Here is a 23,029-nt window from a genome sequence, read left to right on the forward strand (position 1 = left end):
GACAATTTACTACAACAATTATTTAATTATTCTTATTCTTTATTTTACTATTTTTAGGGTACATGAAATTTCAAACTTATTTGCACACAATAATATAATTGCATTGTCATAACCTTTATATAATACGGAAAATACGATGACATGAACGAAGTCAAAGTGAAGTTGAAGTCAAAGTCATTCGCCGAACGTATTAGTCATTTTTTTTCTCCCAAACGATAGGGGATAACAAATCCACAGAGAATATAAGTGTACAGTAAAGTCAATTTTATTCAGGAAAGTACATACATAGTTGATTTACAAACATAATGTTGGATTTATAGATAGAGCTAGTGCATACAATACCTAAAGCCACTATAGTAGGCATAGCATTTCAGGCAACTGGGCAGTATATATGGACCCCTTACTCAAATCTCTGAATATGTTAGATATTAAGTCCCTGCACATACTCTCATGTGTATTTTATATATATAAAATGCTGCACTGTAATGTCAATCCTGACCTTAAAAGCTTCCTAGAAGGTTGTAACAGATCCCATGAGCACCACACCAGAAACAAATACCTATTTGATATTCCAAGAGTACGACTTAGTCAAACTAGAAATGCTTTACAAATCAAGGGACCTCGAATGTGGAATGACCTTCCCAATTATGTTAAAAACTGTACCTCTCCCAACCAATTTAAGATAAATAAAGATAAATTTATAAGTTAAGAAAAATTCCACAAATCAACAACCCTGTTACTGACCCAGTATTTACCCAAGTCTTTCCTAAATCTAAACTTATCCAATTTATACCCATTGTTTCGTGTTCTATCTTGTGTTGACAATTTTAATACCCTATTAATATCCCCTTTGTTATATCCATTCAGGAAATTGTGGTTGATCTCGAACCCATTGAAAATGTGACGACATACTGAATTTTGGGCGTTACAGGGCAAAAACATAAGAACAAAGGTAACTGCAGAAGGCCTATTGGCCCATACCAGCCAGCTCCTATCTATAACAGATAACATAACAAACATAACAACAGTAAAAACATTTAGTTTTTAGTAAAAACAAAACTTTTGCCTTATTTAAAAGCAAAACCAAAAAGTACCTAACTTCATCTTCTTAGTTTCCTACACTGAGCTTTAAATTTGCTCTGTACCTAGTGTTACCCAATCTCCTAATTTTTATGTAATATCAAACAACCTTATCATTGTGTTCATTGCTGTCTTCTTTTATGTGCTAGCCATATGCTGCATTGTGACTACCAATTTGTTGTCAACTACCATTTTAAGCTGTCATTGCAATCAATCTTAGCTACCTATGTGCTTTAATATACTGCACCTACAATTTTCTCTCATCTTTTTTTTTTTTTTTTTCATTTCATGTAATCTGTTATCATTTTTTGTCTATAAATTTTGCAAGTATTTACCTCCTTAAAATTTTCTTAGATTAAGGACCTGCCCGAAACGCTGCGCGTGCTAGTGGCTTTACAAGACTGTAATTACCATATTTGTATCCTCACATTCCTTAAGTACATTCTTGTATATGCATAAATAAATAAATAAATAAATAAATAAATTAGTGTGTGTTTGATGCTCACTGATATGTTCCAGCGTTGTTTTATATATGGTGCTATTCTATCTTACGCTTTGTTGCTCTTTTATACCTACGGACTCATAGAACATTCTATTGCGAAAACATTGGCACAAAAATGAATGACGTACATACAATAATAATGTCAGGACAGTGAAATAATTATAAACTTTCAAAGCGCTGTATCGCCCATGTGTCGTCGTGTCACCAATACTGGGTAACAGTTCCGCCACTTCCCACACTCTTGCGAGTGGGCCGCGACAATTATTCTACGTTTATATTCATATCACCGTGTTGGGAATTTCATTGCGAGTCTATTGATACCAAAATTAACACTGTAGGACAAGTGTGGAAGTGATAACAATCCCAAGAGTAAAAACATTTTGTTGCTCTTGGGCACTCACGGCGAGTCATCTACGTAGGTATTTATTTGGTGCTGGTATCCATATAACTTTTTGTGACCGTTTTTACTGATGTTCTTCTAGAGAATGTTATTGCGAACACGTTGGTACCAAAATGAAATACATAGCTCAAGAACTAAGGTCAGGAGAGTAAAAAGAGTATACACATTTTTGTTTTGACGCTTAAGGTTATTGTGAGTACTCATTAGTTTAGTCTGCCGTTTAAAGAAAAAAAGAGCATATCAATGGTATATCACAGAAAACGAATTTATCATAAACTCATGTATTTGTCTTATCATATTGAACTGCATTCATATTTTTAATATATAACTATATGAATATACAAATTTCTGTAAATCCCCTACCATGTTGGAATCTGTGGAACTGAATGAGCAAATGTGCTGGCTGAAGGCGCTGAAGGAAACCACATTGGTTTCATTTTGGATACAAATGTCCATGGAGATTCAAAATGGAAACTAATTATATAGTTGAACCTGCAGAGAGGAGTTTAAGAATCTGTGTTGAGAGTGATGGACACAGCCTTCACAATTATACTTCAGAGAATGTAAACATCTAAGAGTCATTAGAAATATGTGTAGAATAATAAACCCTACATTGTTTGAGTTAGGGAAAACACCATTTGTCATATATAGATACTAGCTGTTCCTAAAGATTCACCCATTTTGCACCAGCAAGATAACATATAAGATTTTAAGAGTCGACGAATGTTAATCTTCTTGTTTGATAAACTGTGAACTTGAGACATAGTTAATAAGAACATTCCAATATATAAGACAACAAAAAGTTTTCAGATTCTTTCACACCACTTTCCAGCAACTTTTATAATTTATATAAATTATTTTAGGGAATAATACATAAATTATATATTTAAACATGATATAGTGTTTAGTGGAATGCATAAGGAGTCAAATTGTGTTAAAAAGAGCGATATTTAGAAAATTTGGAAAACTACTTTTTTCTGTTCATATTATAACTAAATGGATTTTAAAGGTTTCACTCAGCCAATATATATCATTCACAATTTATTAATGAATTTTACAAAAAAACACCATAAATTTTATATTTAAACATGTAAAAACTATTTGTTTTACATTTGGAACAAAATAATTGTAGAAAAACAATTTAAAATAAAACCTTTGTGTTTGGATTTTTTGATTAAAAGCTTCTCAAAGGCTCTCCTGCACCATTCTCAATGCAAATCATTCCCACACCTATGGGAAGAGATAGGCGAACGTTGCCTAGATGATTTGTGTTTGCTGGGACGCTTTCACCGCCCGGAAAAGAGGTTCCTGAAAAATCACATACAAAAGCATGGACATGGGACACCCCTGACGAACGGAATGGCAAATAGGAAAAAATGAACTAAACAACCCAATCACACAAACGTGACTGCGACCCCGGACATACAACAAACGGACCCACCCCACAAACACCACCGGAAAACCAAGCCTCTCCATAGCACTAAAAACAAACTCTAAAGACACCCGATCGAAGGCCTTTGACCAATCCAAGCTGATCATAGCCGCCAAAAGCCGATACTCGGACGCATAGAGAAGCACGTCACGAAGTAAGGCATTGCAATGCATCAGGGCACGGCCAGGCACACCACAAAATTGTTCCATAGAGACTACCGACGCAACTACACCCCGACATCGACGCGCTAAAACCTTAGAAAGAATTTTATAATCAACATTTAAGAGCGTAATAGGCCTTCAATTGGAAAACAACTGCAAATCGCCCGGCTTTGGGAGCAGCCGCACGATCCCGTCACAAAAGGAATCAGGCAGAGCACCCAAACGCAAACACGCCTGCACCACTTCCAAAAGCACCTCCCCCAACAAATCCCAAAAGGTAAGGTAGAACTCAATGGGCAGGCCATCCGCACCCGGCACTCTCCCAGAACGAAACGACCGAACCACCTCCAGGAGCTCAACCGTGGAAACATCCTGCACCAACCGGTCACACTCCGAGCGCGACAAACCGGGGAAGCACCTGTCCAAAAAGGAACCCGCGAGCACACTATCCCCACGCACCTCCCCATAAAGTGCCTCCAACTCCTGCCGCGCGGTAAGCAGAACACCCTCCGTGCTATAAATCACAGACCCATCAGGCCGCCGAAGGCCCTTGAGAAGAATGGAACCCCGAGCAGCCTTTTCCCTCTCTAAAAGAAAGGGAGAGAGAGCCTCTCCCCATCCACCCGCTCAGCTACACGAGCACACACGCGAACACCGTCAGCCAACACCGCACGCAAATCACAAATACAGTGGTACCTCGGAATGCGATTGTCCCTGTATGCGAGGTTTTCGGAAGGCGAGGTGTATTTACTCCAAAAATTTGTCTCGGAAGGCGATGGTTACTTCGGGAGGCGAGTTTGGACGCGAGTTTGTTGATACGCGTACAGCCGACCTAGCGCGTGGTGGTTCGGCGATCGTCGCCCCTCCGCCCCGCCGCCCCTCAGTTTATTATTGTCTCGCGCTCAGTGACTACCCCCACATCAATTCTTCTCGCGGATTTTCAGTGTTTTGTTGGATTTTTGGTGATTTGTCTATACAATTTGTTATTATATATCTCACCATGGGTCCCAAGAAAGCCAGTGGTAAGGATAAAGGCCAGAAAGCTCATGTGAGGATGACAATAGAGGAGAAACAAGAGATCATTCGGAAGCATGAGAACGGTACACGTGTTGTTGAACTTTGTAGGCAGTACAACAAAGCCACATCAACAATATGCACTATACTTAAGAAGAAAAATAAGATTATGGGTGCTAAAGTGGCAAAAGGAGTAAGAACATTAACGGCACAAAGACCACAAATACTTGAAGAAGTGGAAAAGTTGTTATTAATTTGGATACACGACAAGGAGTTGAGGGGTGATAGTGTTTCGGAGGCCATTATTTGTGAGAAAGCCAGGGTGTTGCACGAAGACCTTCTAAAGAATACCCCTGCAACGAGTGATGCAGATAAGAAAGAGTTTAAGGCAAGCAGGGGCTGGTTTGAAAAATTTAGAAAGAGAAGTGGTATCCATAGTGTTACAAGGCATGGGGTTATGTGATGTGATTATGGAAGGGGACTCCCCTTCCAAACAGTAACTCCTCTCCTCCTCCCCCCTCCTCACCATCTTCCATACGCCTACAGCACTTGACAGCAAGGTAAGTAATAACTGGAACACAGTTTTGTAGGTTTATTTAGATGAATTAGGTATAAAAATTTAGTTTGATGTGGGGTTTTTGGGGTAGTCAGGAACGGATTAATTCATTTTCCTTTATTTCTTATGGGGAAATTAACTTCGGAATGCGAGTTTTCGGAAGGCGAGGCGTCTCCAGGAACGGATTAAACTCTTATTCTGAGGTATGCCTGTACGCTCCTTACACTCAGCAATCTCACTAAAGCAGTCAACCCCAGCATTCAACTGCACATATAAAGAAGACAAACGCGCCTGAAGTAACCGCAGCAGACCAAACCTCCCGGCAGCCTCCCGCTTAGCAACAATCCCAAAAAACCTCCGACACTCCACCTTACACCACTCCCACCAAACGAACAAAGAGGAGAAATCAGCCTTCCGGGCAATGATGCCAACCCACCAGGCCCGAAACTGCGCACAAATACGTGGACAACGCAATAACCGACAATTTAGTTTCCACCACCCAGGCCCCACCCGCACCTGACTCCGGACACCAACCAGGACAACCACCAAACAATGATCCGAGAGAGCCACCGGGACCGTGCGAAAATAGAAAACCGAACACTCCCCACCAGAAACATAGAACCTATCCAACCTAGAACTCATCCCACGCGCAGCGAAGGTATACTCCAACGAGCCGCCACACAAAACAGCCACATCGCGAAACCCACACGCACGCAAAACCTCAATTAAAGCGGCCAAAACATTCCGAGGGTGAGCACTAGAGCAATCCCTCACACACGTAACACAATTAAAACCCCCCCCCAAAGATCAAATCCCGCGTATCATGCCGCAGGTATGGCAAAAGCCCCTCCCGAAAAAACAGCTCCCGGTCCTGACGATGCGCCACCCCAGAAGGGGCGTACACGTCAATAACGGAATCACAACCCCCAATTACTCAGCCCGAACAAACAAGACCCGCCCTTCTTCATCCATTGCCGTGTGAAGCACGGAAATAGATGCCCTCCGCGAAAACAACATCAGCGTTCCCCCAAAGGACGTCCTCGGCGGATTCAACACAACATGATACTCAGCACACAACCCCTGTAACACAGACACATCCCGAACATTGTGCTCTTGGATCAGAGCCACATCCACCCGCTGCTCCCGAAGCACATCCACAAGGCCCAGTTGGACCGCCAAAGCATTCAGACCACGAACATTCAAAGACGCACAAACAATAGCAGGCGCCATTGAACCCATTAATGACCCCCAGCCCCTCCAGGACCACCATAGGGCACAGAGCCACCCTATGCAGAGGCGCCGTCATCATCCTGAGGCTCAAACTGCCGCTGCCCCACCGTCGGGGAATCCACCATAATGCCGGGCCTCTGATCCCGCAGGAGGCGGACAGTGCCGGCATCACCCAGCGAAGCACGCCGAGACCTCGCTGCCACTGACCAGGTATCACCGACGTCCACCATCGACGAGGAAATCTTGCTGCCATCCGGCACTGCATCACTCCCGGAATCCATATCAGACACAGGAGAATTAGGAGGAGGAGGAGGGGCACTACCCAAGGCACAACTCCGCGAAGCCTCAATCCGTTTGCCAGGGGGCTCTCTACTGCGTGAGCGGGCCCCTGCAACGCGCTTCCGGCGAGGAGCAAGGGAGGTCAACGCCCCTTCATGGCACGCACCCTCAGGGGGAGCAGAAAGCGGACTCGCAATGCATGCAACAGGAACGCCGGCACCAACGACGACACTTCCATCACCCTCAGCGAACGTACCGCCCACAACGGGAGGCACCGAGACGACACTCCCAACACCACGCCCATCCACCAACGACGCACCAGGAACAGGATGCACCTTCACATCCACCGGAAGTAGAAGACGGGAATCAGGAGCAGCCACGTCCTCCACCACAGCCGGCACAGGAGACACCACAGGCACAGTCGAACCAGCAGGCACAACAGTCGCAGGTGCACCACCAGGCACAACAGTCGCAGGTGCACCACCAGGCACAACAGTCGCAGGTGCACCACCAGGCACAACAGTCGCAGGTGCACCACCAGGCACAGCAGTCGCAGGTGCACCACCAGGCACAGCAGTCGCCGGTGCACCACCAGGCACAACAGTCGCAGGTGCACCACCAGGCACAGCAGTCGCAGGTGCACCACCAGGCACAGCAGTCGCCGGTGCACCACCAGGCACAGCAGTCGCAGGTGCACCACCAGGCACAGCAGTCGCCGGTGCACCACCAGGCACAGCAGTCGCAGGTGCACCACCAGGCACAGCAGTCGCAGGTGCACCACCAGGCACAGCAGTCGCCGGTGCACCACCAGGCACAGCAGTCGCAGGTGCACCACCAGGCACAGCAGTCGCAGGTGCACTACCAGGCACAGCAGTCGCAGGTGCACCACCAGGCACAACAGTCGCAGGTGCACCACCAGGCACAACAGTCGCAGGTGCACCACCAGGCACAGCAGTCGCAGGTGCACCACCAGGCACAGCAGTCGCCGGTGCACCACCAGGCACAGCAGTCGCAGGTGCACCACCAGACACAGCAGTCGCAGGTGCACCACCAGGCACAGCAGTCGCCGGTGCATCACCAGGCACAGCAGTCGCAGGTGCACCACCAGGCACAGCAGTCGCAGGTGCACCACCAGGCACAGCAGTCGCAGGTGCACCACCAGGCACAACAGTCGCAGGTGCACAACCAGGCACAACAGTCGCAGGTGCACCACCAGGCACAGCAGTCGCAGGTGCACCACCAGGCACAGCAGTCGCTGGTGCACCACCAGGCACAGCAGTCGCAGGTGCACCACCAGGCACAGCAGTCGCAGGTGCACCACCAGGCACAACAGTCGCAGGTGCACCACCATGCACAAGAGTCGCAGGTGCACCACCAGGCACAGCAGTCGCAGGTGCACCACCAGGCACAACAGTCGCAGGTGCACCACCAGGCACAACAGTCGCAGGTGCACCACCAGGCACAACAGTCGCAGGTGCACCACCAGGCACAACAGTCGCAGGTGCACCACCAGGCACAACAGTCACAGGTGCACCACCAGGCACAACAGTCGCAGGTGCTCCACCAGGCACAACAGTCGCAGGTGCACCACCAGGCACAACAGTCGCAGGTGCACCACCAGGCACAACAGTCGCAGGTGCACCACCAGGCACAACAGTCGCAGGTGCACCACCAGTCACACCCCCATGTCGAGGACCGGCCAGGGATGCACCATTCTCACGGAGGGGGGGAAAATCCCCCACACTGAACACAGAAGCAGTCTCCATTCGAGGAACCTCACACTGGGCAGCGTCATGGCCCTCCTCCCCACAGCGGCAGCACGTGCAGGCCTGCCCTGGATAGAAAACTCGGAGCGGAAGACCACAGCACATAACCTTAGAGGGGATGGACTCCTTGAGGCGCATATGCAGCGTGCGAGTACACAGACGGAGGCCCCGCAGCCGCCCGGCACTAAAAAAGTTGTACCGATGACGCAACACCGCACCATATCTCGCAAACACAGAAGAAAGCTCCACCTCAGGAAACGTAACAGGTACCCCATGCACGCTCACAAAGGTCAGTGGACCCCACGGATCAGAGACAGTCACAGACACAGCCGAATGAGGAAGGGAAGTCGTCCGCTCGTTCCAACACCCCACAAACCGCTCGTATCCAGGTGACGTGGCAAACGTCACCGCCACGCGAGTGGGAGAAAATTTCTCGAGACCGAGGAGATCCTTAATATCCACCTTCAGGACATCCAAAAGCGCAGCCGCCACAAGTTCCCAATCCACCGGCGCAGAGAACTCCAGCCGAGTAGTATTCACACGGCGGATGCGGCCACCACCAGCCGCCGCCATATTGCTGACCTCCGCCCCAGTCAGCTGGCGCCCCACACCAAGGAGCAACCACCACCAGTCAGCGACAAACAGCTACTGGCAGCCAGAGCCCGACGTCCACGCCCCCCAGAGGCAGAGGACGGAATCCAGGTTATCTTGAAATGATTTCGTTGCTTAGCGTCCCCGCTCCCCGGTCCTCAACCAGGCCTCCTTTTGTTACACATCCCCAGGAAACAACCCGTAGCAGGTGTTTAACTCCCAGGCACCTATTTACTGCTAGGTAACAGGGGCATCTGGGTGATAGAAACATTTTGCCCATTTGTCTCCACATCCACCGGGATCGAACCCAGACCCTCAGGACTACGAATCCAAAGTGCTGTCCACCCAGCTGTCAGGTGCCTGACAGGCATAATGGCGCCCTGACAGCTGGGCATGATGTAGGCATAAAGTTTATACCGAAGTAGTGTGAAAATGTTATACTGCAATGAGTACTGGGAAGATGGGACACCACGAGTGTAGCTCTCATCCTGGAACTACACTTCGATAATTACCCCGTCCACTGGCTGGTGTTCACTGTTACATGGATTTCTCGCTGAGTATACAGATAAAATATCAGCCCCTTCGACTACTGTCTGGGTCCTCGCTTCAGGTGTGGGTGTTGCCTGTACCTGGGATGTTTCGTCACACACAGGCAGGACTGGCCTTGTTGCAGATGGTGCTTCAGGTGTGTGTGTTGCCTGTACTCGGGACGTGACGGGCGCACCACATCTCCACACATGTCTAGAATAACTGTAAACAATACTAAAGAGGTCCCTCTTTTCTACTAATTAAATTTACATAATGGAGCGGTACTTGGGGATGTGGCAACAGCGAGAAGTTTGCCGTATTTTGTGAGTTGTGTTGCTGAGACAACACTAGCTCCTTGTCTTGATAGTGTTTAGGTGGAAAATGTTTAAGGTTGACTGCAAAACATGTTTGTATGAACAAGATGGATATTACATTTGTGAAATTTGTCTGCATATTAAAAACGAATGGAACCTTAGCTAATTAAGAAATTAATATTGCTAACCAAATGTAAGAGTTAGGGTAGTTTGATGGTGAGAGCTGTGGGTTAGGTAATATGAGAAACAGAAGTACTTTGAGAATATCAGCATGAAGAGCGGATTGTGCGAAGCAAGTGGTTGACATTACACAATACTTGCACCTGTACATATATTACTCGTAATTGCTCAACGGAATTATGTTTACTGAAACTTTTCCAAATCTATGGTGTTGAATCTGAAACTAACACATAGGTAAACAATGAAACATATTTTCAGTTAAAGGAAGCATCGTGAATGTTAGGGAAAAATCATAATTGAAAAATGTCTTTACTAACAGGACGTTTTGTGCCCATTACGCAGGATACGGTGGTGGCCCTCCAGGCGCTGGCACTGTACGAGACCCACTTGTACCAGGGACCTCTGAACGTGGTGGCAACGGTGACAGCTAGCGGCCTGGCACACCCCTTCACCGTCACCGACGACAACAAACTGCTGCAGCAGTTGGTAAAGCTGCCCACTGTTCCCACCACGGTCTCCATCACTATGGAGGGCCAGGGATGTGCTGTCTTGCAGGTGAGCTTACTCTGTTAGTCTTTCTGTGTACGTGTGTTTGTGGCTGTGTGAGTGTATGTGTGTGTGCGTGTGTCTGTCGCTGTGTGAGTGTATGTGTGAGTGTGTCTGTGTACGTGTGTCTGTGGCTGTGTGTGCGTATGTGTGTGCATGTGTCTGTCGCTGTGTGTGCGTGTGTCTGTTGCTGTGTGAAAGCATGTGTGTGCGTGTGTCTGTGGCTGTATGTGCATGTGTCTGTCGCTGTGTGAGCGTATGTCTGTGCGTGTGTCTGTGGCTGCGTGTGTGTATTCAACTAGTTGTGCTTGCGGGGGTTGTGCTCTGTTCTTTCGGGCCGCTTCTCAACTGTCACTCAATTAACTGTTACAAACAACTAATTTTTTCACACACACACACACACACACACACGCACACGCACACGCACACGCACACACACACACACACACACACACACACACACACACACACACACACACACACACACACAAATGACAGAAGACCCAGACAGGAATATGATAGAAACAATATGGCCACCATTAACATAATGGAGAGAGCAGCTTCTGTTGCTAGCAGGAATGGATCTGGACTACTAAGAATGGGAGACTTCAACCATGGGAAGATAGATTGGGAGAACAGAAACCCGCATGGAGGACCAGAAACATGGAGAGCTAAGCTGCTGGACGTGGCAACAAGAAACTTTCTAAGCCAGCACGTCAAGGATCCAACAAGAATGAGAGGAGAGGATGAACCAGCAATGCTTGATCTGATATTTACCCTAAATGAGTGGGATAGAAGGGAAGTCAAGATGGGAGCACCCTTGGGAATGAGTGATCACAGTGTATTGAACTGTGAGTACCTGGTAGAGCTAGGAATTATCCCCCCCCAAAAAAGAATTAGGAAACAAAAGGCTGGCATACCGAAAGGGAAATTATGAGGAGATGAGAAGCTTCCTAAGGGAAATACCTTGGGACACAGACCTCAGAGCTAAGTCTGTACAAAATATGTTGGCCTAAATCACCCAAAAGTGTCAGGAGGCAGTAAGCAGATACATTCCGGCCCAAAAGGAAAAATCCGAGAAGCAAAAGAAGAATCCATGGTATAATGGGGCATGTATAGAAGCAAAGGTACTGAACAAAAGGGCGTGGAGGAACTTCCGGAATAACAGAACACCAGAAAGCAGAGAGAGATACCAGAGAACCAGGAATGAGTATGTCAGGGTGAGAAGAGAAGCAGAGAAAAGTTATGAAAATGATATAGCAAACAAAGCTAAGACCGAACCAAAGCTACTCCACAGTCATATCAGAAGGAAAACAACAGTGAAAGAACAGGTAGTGAAACTTAGAACAGGCTAGGAAAGGTATACAGAGAATGACAAAGAGGTGTGTGATGAACTCAACAAGAGGTTCCAAGAGGTCGTCACAACAGAACAAGGTGAGGCCACTGTGCTAGGAGAAAGGGAAGTAAACCAGGCGGCCTTGGAAAAGTTTGAAATTACGAGAGAGGAGGTCAAGAGACATCTGCTGGACCTGGATGTTAGAAAGGCTGTTGGTCCAGACGGGATCTCGCCATGGGTACTGAAAGAGTGTGCAGAGGCACTTTGCTTGCCACTCTCCATAGTGTATAGTAGGTCACTGGAGACGGGAGACCTACCAGAAATATGGAAGACGGCGAATGTGGTCCCAATATACAAAAAGGGCGACAGGCAAGAGGCACTGAACTACAGGCCAGTGTCCTTAACTTGTATACCATGCAAGGTGATGGAGAAGATCGTGAGAAAAAACCTGGTAGCACATCTGGAGAGAAGGGACTTCGTGACAAATCGACAACATTGGTTCAGGGAGGGTAAATCTTGCCTGACTGGCTTAATAGAATTCTATGACCAGGTAACACAGATTAAGCAAGAAAGAGAGGGCTGGGCGGACTGCATTTTCTTGGATTGTCGGAAAGCCTTTGACACAGTACCGCATAAGAGGCTGGTACATAAGCTGTAGAGACAGGCAGGTGTAGCTGGTAAGGTGCTCCAGTGGATCAGGGAGTACCTAAGCAATAGGAAGCAGAGAGTTACGGTGAGGGGTGAGACCTCCGATTGGCGTGAAGTCACCAGTGGAGTCCCACAGGGCTCTGTACTCGGTCCTATCTTTTTTCTGATATATGTAAATGATCTCTCGGAGGGTATAGATTCATTTCTCTCAATGTTTGCGGACGATGCCAAAAATATGAGAAGGATTAAGACAGAAGAGGACTGTTTGAGGCTTCAAGAAGACCTAGACAAACTGCAGGAATGGTCGAACAAGTGGTTGTTAGAGTTTAACCCAACCAAATGTAATATAATGAAGATAGGTGCAGGGAGCAGGAGGCCAAATACAAGGTATTATCTGGGAGAGGAAATTCTTCAAGAGTCAGAGAAAGAAAAAGACTTGGGAGTTGATATCATGCCAGACCTGTCTCCTGCAGCGCATATCAAGAGGATTACATCAGCGGCATATGCCAGGCTGGCCAACATACGAACGGCATTCAGAAATTTGTGTAAAGAATCATTCAGAACTTTGTATACCACATATGTCAGGCCAATCCTGGAGTATGCAGCCCCAGCATGGAGTCCGTATCTAGTCAAGGATAAGACTAAACTGGAAAAGGTTCAAAGATTTGCCACCAGACTAGTACCCGAGCTGAGAGGTATGAGCTACGAGGAGAGACTACGGGAATTAAACCTCACTTCGCTGGAAGACAGAAGAGTTAGGGGGGACATGATCACCACATTCAAGATTCTCAAGGGAATTGATAGGGTTGATAAAGACAGGCTATTTAACACAAGGGGCACACGCACAAGGGGCACACGCACAAGAGGACACAGGTGGAAACTGAGCGCCCAAATGAGCCACAGAGATATTAGACAGAACTTTTTTAGTGTCAGAGTGGTTGACAAATGGAATGCATTAGGAAGTGATGTGGTAGAGGCTGACTCCATACACAGTTTCAAGTTAGGGGAGAAGGTGGTGGAGGCCAAGACCGTCAGTAGTTTCAAAGCGTTATATGGCAAAGAGTGCTGGGAAGATGGGACACCACGAGCGTAGCTCTCATCCTGTAACTACACTTAGGTAATTACACACACACACACACACACATTTTTGGGATTTTGAGGAGATGGATATTCAGGGCTGTGAAGGTTTCAGTGACTACATAGCAGGTACTGTAACAAATAGAGGGAACAAAATTATAGTCGTAGTCATATATAATCCACCACCAAATGACAGAAGACCTAGACAGGAATATGATAGAAACAACATGGCCACCATTAACATAATAGAAAGAGCAGCTTCTGTTGCTAGCAGGAATGGATCTGGACTACTAATTATGGGAGACTTCAACCATGGGAAGATAGATTGGAAGAACAGAGACCCGCATGGAGGACCAGAAACATGGAGAGCTAAGCTGCTGGACGTGGCAACAAGAAACTTTCTAAGCCAGCACATCAAAGAACCAACAAGAATGAGAGGAGAAGATGAACCAGCAATGCTTGATTTGATATTTACCCTAAATGAGTGGGATATGAGGAAATGGAATTCAGTGGGAGATATAAGATTCAGATATAAATGGGATTGTCGGAAAGCCTTTGACACAGTACCGCATAAGAGGCTGGTACATAAGCTGGAGAGACAGGCAGGTGTAGCTGGTAAGGTACTCCAGTGGATAAGGGAGTATCTAAGCAATAGGAAGCAGAGAGTTACGGTGAGGGGTGAGACCTCCGATTGGCGTGAAGTTACCAGTGGAGTCCCACAGGGCACTGTACTCGGTCCTATCTTGTTTCTGATATATGTAAATGATCTCCCGGAGGGTATCGATTCATTTCTCTCAATGTTTGCGGACGATGCTAAAATTATGAGAAGGATTAAAACAGAAGAGGACTGTTTGAGGCTTCAAGAAGACCTAGACAAGCTGAAGGAATGGTCGAACAAGTGGTTGTTAGAGTTTAACCCAACCAAATGTAATGTAATGAAAATAGGTGTATAGAGCAGGAGGCCAGATACAAGGTATCATCTGGGAGAGGAAATTCTTCAGGAGTCAGAGAAGGAAAAAGACTTGGGGGTTGATATCACGCCAGACCTGTCTCCTGCAGCACATATCAAGCGGATAACATCAGCGGCATATGCCAGGCTGGCCAACATACGAACGGCATTCAGAAACTTGTGTAAAGAATCATTCAGAACTTTGTATACCACATATGTCAGGCCAATCCTGGAGTATGCAGCCCCAGCATGGAGTCCATACCTAGTCAAGGATAAGACTAAACTGAAAAAGGTTCAAACGTTTGCCACCAGACTAGTTCCCGAGCTGAGAGGTATGAGCTACGAGGAGAGACTACGGGAATTAAACCTCACTTCGCTGGAAGACAGAAGAGTTAGGGGGGAGATGATCACCACATTCAAGATTCTGAAGGGAATTGATAGGGTAGATAAAGACAGTCTATTTAACACAAGGGGAACACGCACAAGGGGACACAGGTGGAAACTGAGTGCCCAAATGAGCCACAGAGATATTGGAAAGAACTTTTTTAGTGTCAGAGTGGTTGACAAATGGAATGCATTAGGGGGTGATGTGGTGGAGGCTGACTCCATACACAGTTTCAAGTATAGATATGATAGAGCCCGATAGGCTCAGGAATCTGTACACCTGTTGATTGACGGTTGAGAGGCGTGACCAAAGAGCCAGAGCTCAACCCCCGTGTGTGTGTACTCACAGAGGTGAGTACACACACACGGCCCCAGCATGGAGCCCGTACCTTATCAAGCACAAGACGAAGCTGGAAAAAGTTCAGAGGTATGCCACAAGACTGGTTCCAGAACTAAGAGGCATGAGTTACGAGGAAATACTGCGGGAAATGCACCTTACGACACTGGAAGACAGAGGAGTGAGGAAAGACATGATCACTACCTACAAAATCCTCAGGGGAATTGACAAGGTAGACAAGCATAAACTATTCAACACTGGTGGTACGCGAACAAGGGGACACAGGTGGAAACTGAGTACCCACATGAGTCACAGAAACGTTAGAAAAAACTTTTTCAATGTCAGAGTAGTTAACAGATGGAATGCATTAGGCAGTGATGTGGTGGAGGCAAATTCCATACACAGTTTCAAATGTAGATATGACAGAGCCCAGTAGGCTCAGGAATCTGTACACCAGTTTATTGACAGTTGAGAGGCGGGACCAAAAAGCCAAAACTCAACCCCCGCAAGCATGTAAGTACAAATAGGTGAGTACAGCCAAAGACATACGCTCACACTGATACAAGCTACGGGTTGGTTCTCATTTCCGGCCTTGATATCATTCATATTGTTTACAATATCCTCTATTCCTGCTCCCGGATATCAAGACCATAACTTGTTCCCTCCATCCCGGGCACAAAATGTTCTACCCAAATACCTCACCTGGGAATCACCCACAACCAAAATTCCCTTCCTTCCTTCACCGGCGCTCCCTCCGTTGACTTACTTTTCGGGTGAACTGCGGGCTTCCTACGGGATATTAGAATGGCCTTACTTTAATCCCTCTCCTTCTATGCAATATTTCTTCCTCTTTATCCTACAGCTTTGATCGTGTTCTTGTGTAAATCATTACTTAATGTTTAAATTAAAATCATCTACCTCTCCTGCTTTATAGCAAGCTCTGCTGGAACGGTTCAGCAGGAATATACTTTGACAGTTTCTAGCGGCAGCTCAAATTCACAGCGGGTGTGCAATTTTTGTTAACATCGTTGTTTATATTCCATCTTGCTACTGCAATTAGTAATTTTGTACAAATTAACTGGTTAAGTGGTAATCAATGAGCAAATTAATAAACAAACATTGAAGATATTAAAGTCCCCAGGGCCAGAATAGTGTTTGCCAGAGCTTGTAAAAGAGCTTGCAGAGCCCCTATCTTGCTTATTGAATAAATGGATAGAGTCTAGCAGAGTTCAGGAGCCGGGGAGGGTTGCTTATGTAGTTCCCATATTCAAGAATGGAAATAGATTTCTTGCAATGGACATTGCAAGAGATCATTGTCCAATTAGCTTTATATTCATTGTAGGTACATTGCTTGAACTGATAATCACAAAATTCATTTGTTCGTCTTTAAAGACATGGATTAATAAATGAAACACAATGTAGTTTCACTAAGAACAGACCATGTTTCGCTAAATTACTTTCACTCTTGTCTTGTTTATTTTAAGCAGTTTATTACAAAGAATATCTGGGGGGGGGGGTCATGATTAGTAGAAATTTAAAGCCAAACAATTTGTATATAAATGTATGATTTATGCAGTACAGTTTTGGTCATCATACTTTAGGATTAACATCAATTCACTAGAACGAGTTCAGAAAAGGATAACTAAGTTTATCCCACAAACTAGAAACATTCCATATTAAGAAAGAAAAGTGAAGAGTTAAGAGTGACAGAAATGAGTGGGCATAACAGGAAGGATAGTAATAAGGTATTAAATATTTAAACACAAAATACAAAATGAAGTAATAAATATAAATTGAATGAGTTTAATTTGAGAAAAGACCTGGGTAAATACTGGTTTGAAAACAGAGTTGTTGATTTGTGGAACAAATTACCAGGGTTACATAATACAAGTGGGATACCTTGATTGTTTCAAGCGTAGGATAGACATAGATAGATGAGGTTGGGTGGATATAAACAGGAGCTGCCACGAGTAAGGCAATAGTCCTTCTGCAGCGTCCTTAATTCTTGTTCTCATGTTCATAAAGGTGGTATTGACTGCCAGCTTTTCATGGTGGAAGTTGGCGAGTATGAGGCCAAAGGTTCATAAAGGTGGTATTGACTGCCAGCTTCTCATGGTGGAAGTTGGTGTGTATGAGGCCAAAGGTTCATAAAGGTGGTATTGACTGTCAGCTTTTCATGGTGGAAGTTGGCGAGTATGAGGCCAAAGGTTCATAAAGGTGGTATTGACTGCCAGCTTCTCATGGTGGAAGTTGGCGAGTATGAGGCCAAAGGTTCATAAAGGTGGTATTGACTGCCAGCTTCTCATGGTGGAAGTTGGCGAGTATGAGGCCAAAGATTCATAAAGGTGGTATTGACTGCCAGCTTCTCATGGTGGAAGTTGGCGTGTATGAGTCCAAAGGTTCATAAAGGTGGTATTGACTGCCAGCTTCTCATGGTGGAAGTTGGTGTGTATGAGGCCAAAGGTTCATAAAGGTGGTATTGACTGCCAGCTTCTCATGGTGGAAGTTGGTGTATATGAGGCCAAAGGTTCATAAAGGTGGTATTGATTGCCAGCTTCTCATGGTGGAAGTTGGCGAGTATGAGACCAAAGGTTCATAAAGGTGGTATTGACTGCCAGCTTCTCATGGTGGAAGTTGGCGAGTATGAGGCCAAAGGTTCATAAAGGTGGTATTGACTGCCAGCTTCTCATGGTGGAAGTTGGCGAGTATGAGGCCAAAGGTTCATAAAGGTGGTATTGACTGCCAGCTTCTCATGGTGGAAGTTGGCGAGTATGAGGCCAAAGGCAAGCCAAGTAATGAGCTGCGATATTGTAACAATTGACATGCAGGCTTAGTGCATTCTGATAATTATTGCATTAACAATTTGTTTCAGGCTGTTCTACGGTACAACATTCCTGAGGCTGAGGCGAGTGACGCCTTCGACATGACCGTCAACACAAACACCGTGCCGGATGAGAAGTGCGTCACCAAGCGCATCACTGTGTGCGCCTCCCGGACGGCAAGTCCAATATGGCCGTCATTGAGGTCAATCTCATTTCCGGTTACATCCCAGAGAAAGATGATCTGAAGGAATTTCTTAAAAAGGATAAAAATATAAAGCGATATGATGTAGATGGCAGCAAGATAGCTTTCTATATTGAGGAATTAACTGCTAAAGACACTTGTGCAAACTTCCGTGTAATAAGAGACATAGAGGTGGAGGAGGTCAAGCCCGGCACAGTGCGTCTCTATGACTACTATCAGCCAGAGTTCCAGATCTCAAAGGTCAGTCCATCGTTCCGGGTTGTCTTTCCTTCCTCATCTTTCCTCAACAACAAAATGCTATTTTTTATTCTGCTAAATATTTATAACTTAAATATAAAAAATGAAATTAAATGAATTGACTTTCCAATAAAATATAGTTTTTTAATAATTAAATTTGTCTTATTTAAAATGTATTGCATCACATTTTTATTACTGGAATAGTTTCCAGTTTCAATACAAATTGATTTTGCTCTGTAGCTTTTGAACTATTCATGTATTCTTTCATAACACTCCTACGTTATAGCTAGACCGAAATTGTACTTACAGATCTCTTAGAGCTTATGTATAATTATGGGTTGAATGTAACGAAATGGCCCTTTTTGGGCGGCCTAAATAGCTGGCCAGGCCCCGGCACTACTGACCCGTCACACCTCTGGACTTGTTCCCACCCACCCCAGACACAGGAAAATAATCTGGTGAGCTCATAGTGGCGATAGGGATCCTAGAGCAACCTCATAATCGGTAAATACAGCCCAGGAAGTACTAGTGAACAAAGACAAATTGGATGTCACGATGAGAGAGAACAGGAAACAAGGGAAGAAGTAGGTTGCTGAATGCCAACATACTACGAGCCGCCTTAAAGCAGCCCCGAACAACACAGGGAACAATTACAGGAACAGGGAGCAAACGAGGCCGCCCAAACAAGCGAATTTCATGACTTTAAATGTTTGATTTCTGGGCTGGTCTTCGGTAGCTTTCCGGAGCAAATACCCAACTGCGCCTTGGTGACGAAAACCAACTTTGAACTGAAAGAGAGAGTAATAAAGAAGCACAAAGATGAAAGGCTGGCCAGTGAGGGGTGAGAGGCCGGGACCACAGAGCTTGGGGGACGAACAGCTGAGAAAGGTATCCCAGCAGCCAACACTGTAATAGCGTCTTCAACCCACAGCTCGAAAGTGTACAGCACACAGCTCTAAATATCTTACTATCACACCTAGACAGGGGCTTGTATTAGGGAAAGATCACAACACTGTCTGCAGGTATCAGTATAGTAGAGGACAAGGTCACCTGACACAACCTGACCTATACCCAACATGTAAACATTAGCGCATTAAAAAGTGTGACTGTTATTCTCAAGGACCGACAGACCGTCGCCACACAATTCCTGGACTGACTCTAATTGTTTCAGTGAATATCGTAAATAAAACAATTTATGGTGTTTCACCCCCACAAAGGGAAAGAGAAGGAGAAGAGATGCTCTCTATTAAAACCCTACCCTTCCCTCACAACAAAGGGAAAGAGGAGGCGTAGAGATGCCCGCTATTACAACCTAGGGAGGATGGGTATAAATGCCTTCTATAAAAACCTTGACCCCCCCCCTCCAACAAAAGTTGGGGGGGGGGGGTGATGAGAAACCATCTTGATGGGGTTTGATGATGGGAAAGTTTGATTCGACGGGAAAGGAACTCCCATCGTTTCACAAACACAATGGACGAACTCAGAAGAAGGGACTAGGCTTCTACAATACCGTCACTTACCCCACAAGGATCCACCGCTAATATGTCAGAAACAGCAGAAGTCTGAGGCCAAGGTTGTTTAATAACCCTTATCAAAGGCGGTGGCAGAGGCAAGTAAAGATGCCAGCCGATCTCCCAGCCCCAGACAGTAAAACTAAGAATTTAACTCAAGTCAGTATACCAAAACTTCAGGATTCTTAAAAAAGAGGAGGCTCGCCTCCCACAGTGTTGGCCACAATTGAAGACTTGCAAAAGCCGAAACCTTGAGGTGTCTGGATGGAGTACAATAAGTGTCTGAAGCTGTCATCCTGGAGGGCGGCTCAGCCAACATAGGCAAATAGCAACAGCAAATTTTGCTTTCCTGAAAGCTGCAAACAGCATTAACCGAGTTAATTCTGCATGCATTAACGAATCAAATGATACAGAAAATCCCAAAACATACAAAACTTTATTATGAAAAATGTTTGGTTAACCAGCCACCCAATCCCAATGGGAACTATATGGGTGATTTATTAATAAACGTCCAGACGCACCGGACACAAGGGGAGCGTGGGCCAACTCAAGAAAGTACAAACGAGGAAAAAGTAGACGGTGCCACTGATATCAATCCCACGAATCCATATCTTCCACTGAAGTGGAATCGTATAAACGAGCAAGATACATCGTTACACAGGGCACGACGAAGCACGAATATACTGAAAACAAAACAAAGTATGCACACAAGGCACACCTACCTGACTTGTGGTCACTTAATGGAACAACGTCCTGCTCTCTCTTGTCCAAACTGCGTTGTCCATGTCCAGCCTTAAACCTCCTTGTCGATTGCCCTGATTTTCTGGCTGTTCGTGTGTCTTCCTTTCCTAATCTCTCTAGGAGTCGTTGTCTCTGATTACAATCCTTGGTGAATTCGATACCTTGATATCATTCACCTTAGGCCCCCTTCTGTTTTCGTATTGGCATCTTGAGTGGTATCATGCTCCGTTTGAAAATCTTGCGACACAGACGGTGCTACATTGACTTCTGCCTTGGCGCCTTCTTTGATAATTACTTGTGTGCACAAGGACCTTTAGAATCTCCCCTCAACAAGTCTTGGTTGAGGACCCAAGTATTATTCAGACACCGGGGCAACTGATGTCCACACTATAGGGCGATAGCTCTGCTGCAGAAACAGGAAACAAGCTGATGTCAGGAAAGATAAATCTGAAATACATTCAGGGTATTACCCGTCTTCTCTCTTCTTAACTGAACCACAATCGTGAAAAGTAATGACAAATAAAACTAAGGAAGCTACCTGCCCCCCACCCCATAAGATAAAGACAAAATATGTCCCAAGTAACGTTAACTCCTCCTATGTTAGACAACAATGATGGTCTTTACAAAAGAGCGTCTTGGGGCCAGCCATGTGAGTCAACCGGACTCGCAAGTGAAACAAACACTAAGCTGACTTTAGCTGCCATTTGGTGATGCTCTTCGATACTAATGCAAGTTATCTTGACATTGACAAATTACCGTTCTCTTCTTCCATCGTTTTTCCCTTATCAAGGTATGTAGTTTGTTTTGCTGATTGTCTAATTTACTATACTGTCTGAAAACTCTGGTGCAGTGAGGAGTTTGTAAAAAATGGTAGACGTTGCTGTGAAAGGTGAGAAGCAGTAGGTGGAAGAGGTGCAACTGGTTCAGGAGACTCAACTTTATTATTTATATGGTCGTAGTTTACCACAACCAAAATATTAATATATATTTTCTTCTCTCATTGCAGAGCTACACGCTTCCTCCTCCAACTGAGTGCCGCTAGGACATACACTTCTGATAGTATTCCTAGTATACTAAAATGATGCTAGGATCAATAGCTTGTGCTGGGATAACAACTGATGCTAGGACTGACATTCATTCATAAATTTCTAGAAGATTCCAACGTTGCAAAAGTGGTGGACTATGTTAACGAACACATCCGACTTCATCCTACAGTTATCATCTCTCCGTTATTATCTGTTTGCCTTGCAATAATGTTTACCTATAATTTTATTACCAATCAAAAGGGACATCTGTCAGTTACTTGTGTATGTATTATCTCGTGTCCTTTTTGGTTATTGTGCATTTTAATTTTCCATCGTTAATGAAAAGTCTGTTTACACGTGCGTATATCAGCAGTATCAGTTGTGTGTATTCTGAGTGAGAGTAAACATGTGCCTTATTGTTTGCAACTGGAACAATTAAACAGTTTTTGTCAAAAAAAATATAATCTTTCTCCGGAAAAGCCATTTATTATACATAACTTTTCTAGTTTTTGGCAACCACAGCAAGTCTTTCCATTTGCTCCGATCCTGTGCTGTCTTAACCCTTTGCAGGTATAAGGCTAAATATTTGTTGCAGCCAAAATCGAGAATATTGAGATTTGTAGTTTTGTCACTGACCTATAGAGAGAAACCTGGTGTTTCCATCTGTACCAGTGAACTTAATCCTACTTGGAACTTTAGTCGAAATAGTTGATGAAGAGGTATTGTAATTTTAGAGTAAGAGGTACAGATTTTTGGTCAAGACTAACGTCTCTAATTAAACTAATTCTTAAAGTATAGTCTCCTCAAGGTATAAAGTCGAGTTCATTGCCTTGTATGGTTAGTTTATTTTAATAATCCATTGTGTCGGGGACAGACAGCCAGAGTATATTTATACATTGGCATATTTGGCCAATATATTATACACTGGTATATTTATACATCCGATGTATATATTTATACATCGGTCCCCCCCCTCACCCCAGGGTCGAACTACTGACCCTCCCCAGGATGCGGTGAACAGATGCATTAGGTGATTCTCGGAGTTCCCGTTTGTGAGTCGGGAACGAACCCGACTGTACTACGAAGACCCTAAAGTCTCTATTAGGTAAATCATCATAATATATTATACTCGAGTGGTATTTTTGCGCATTATGATTGCGCAAAAATGTGACTGGACACAT

The 23,029-nt window shown here is 45.1% G+C and overlaps 1 protein-coding gene across 1 annotated transcript in view; it reads left to right on the plus strand.

Moving 5' to 3' along the window:
* Positions 1–22,327, plus strand: part of LOC123748463 (murinoglobulin-1) — a 173,347-nt gene extending 151,020 nt beyond the window's left edge. Inside the window, 4 exon segments of the mRNA XM_069314658.1 lie at positions 10,376–10,588; positions 18,183–18,294; positions 18,297–18,574; positions 21,830–22,327. Of these exon segments, the coding sequence (XP_069170759.1) occupies positions 10,376–10,588; positions 18,183–18,294; positions 18,297–18,574; positions 21,830–21,865 (639 nt within the window). The 3' untranslated portion in view covers positions 21,866–22,327.
* The last annotated feature ends 702 nt before the right edge of the window (positions 22,328–23,029 follow it).

The sequence above is a fragment of the Procambarus clarkii genome, chromosome 79, assembly GCF_040958095.1.
Source record: "Procambarus clarkii isolate CNS0578487 chromosome 79, FALCON_Pclarkii_2.0, whole genome shotgun sequence".
In the NCBI taxonomy this organism is placed as follows: Eukaryota; Metazoa; Arthropoda; class Malacostraca; order Decapoda; family Cambaridae; genus Procambarus; species Procambarus clarkii.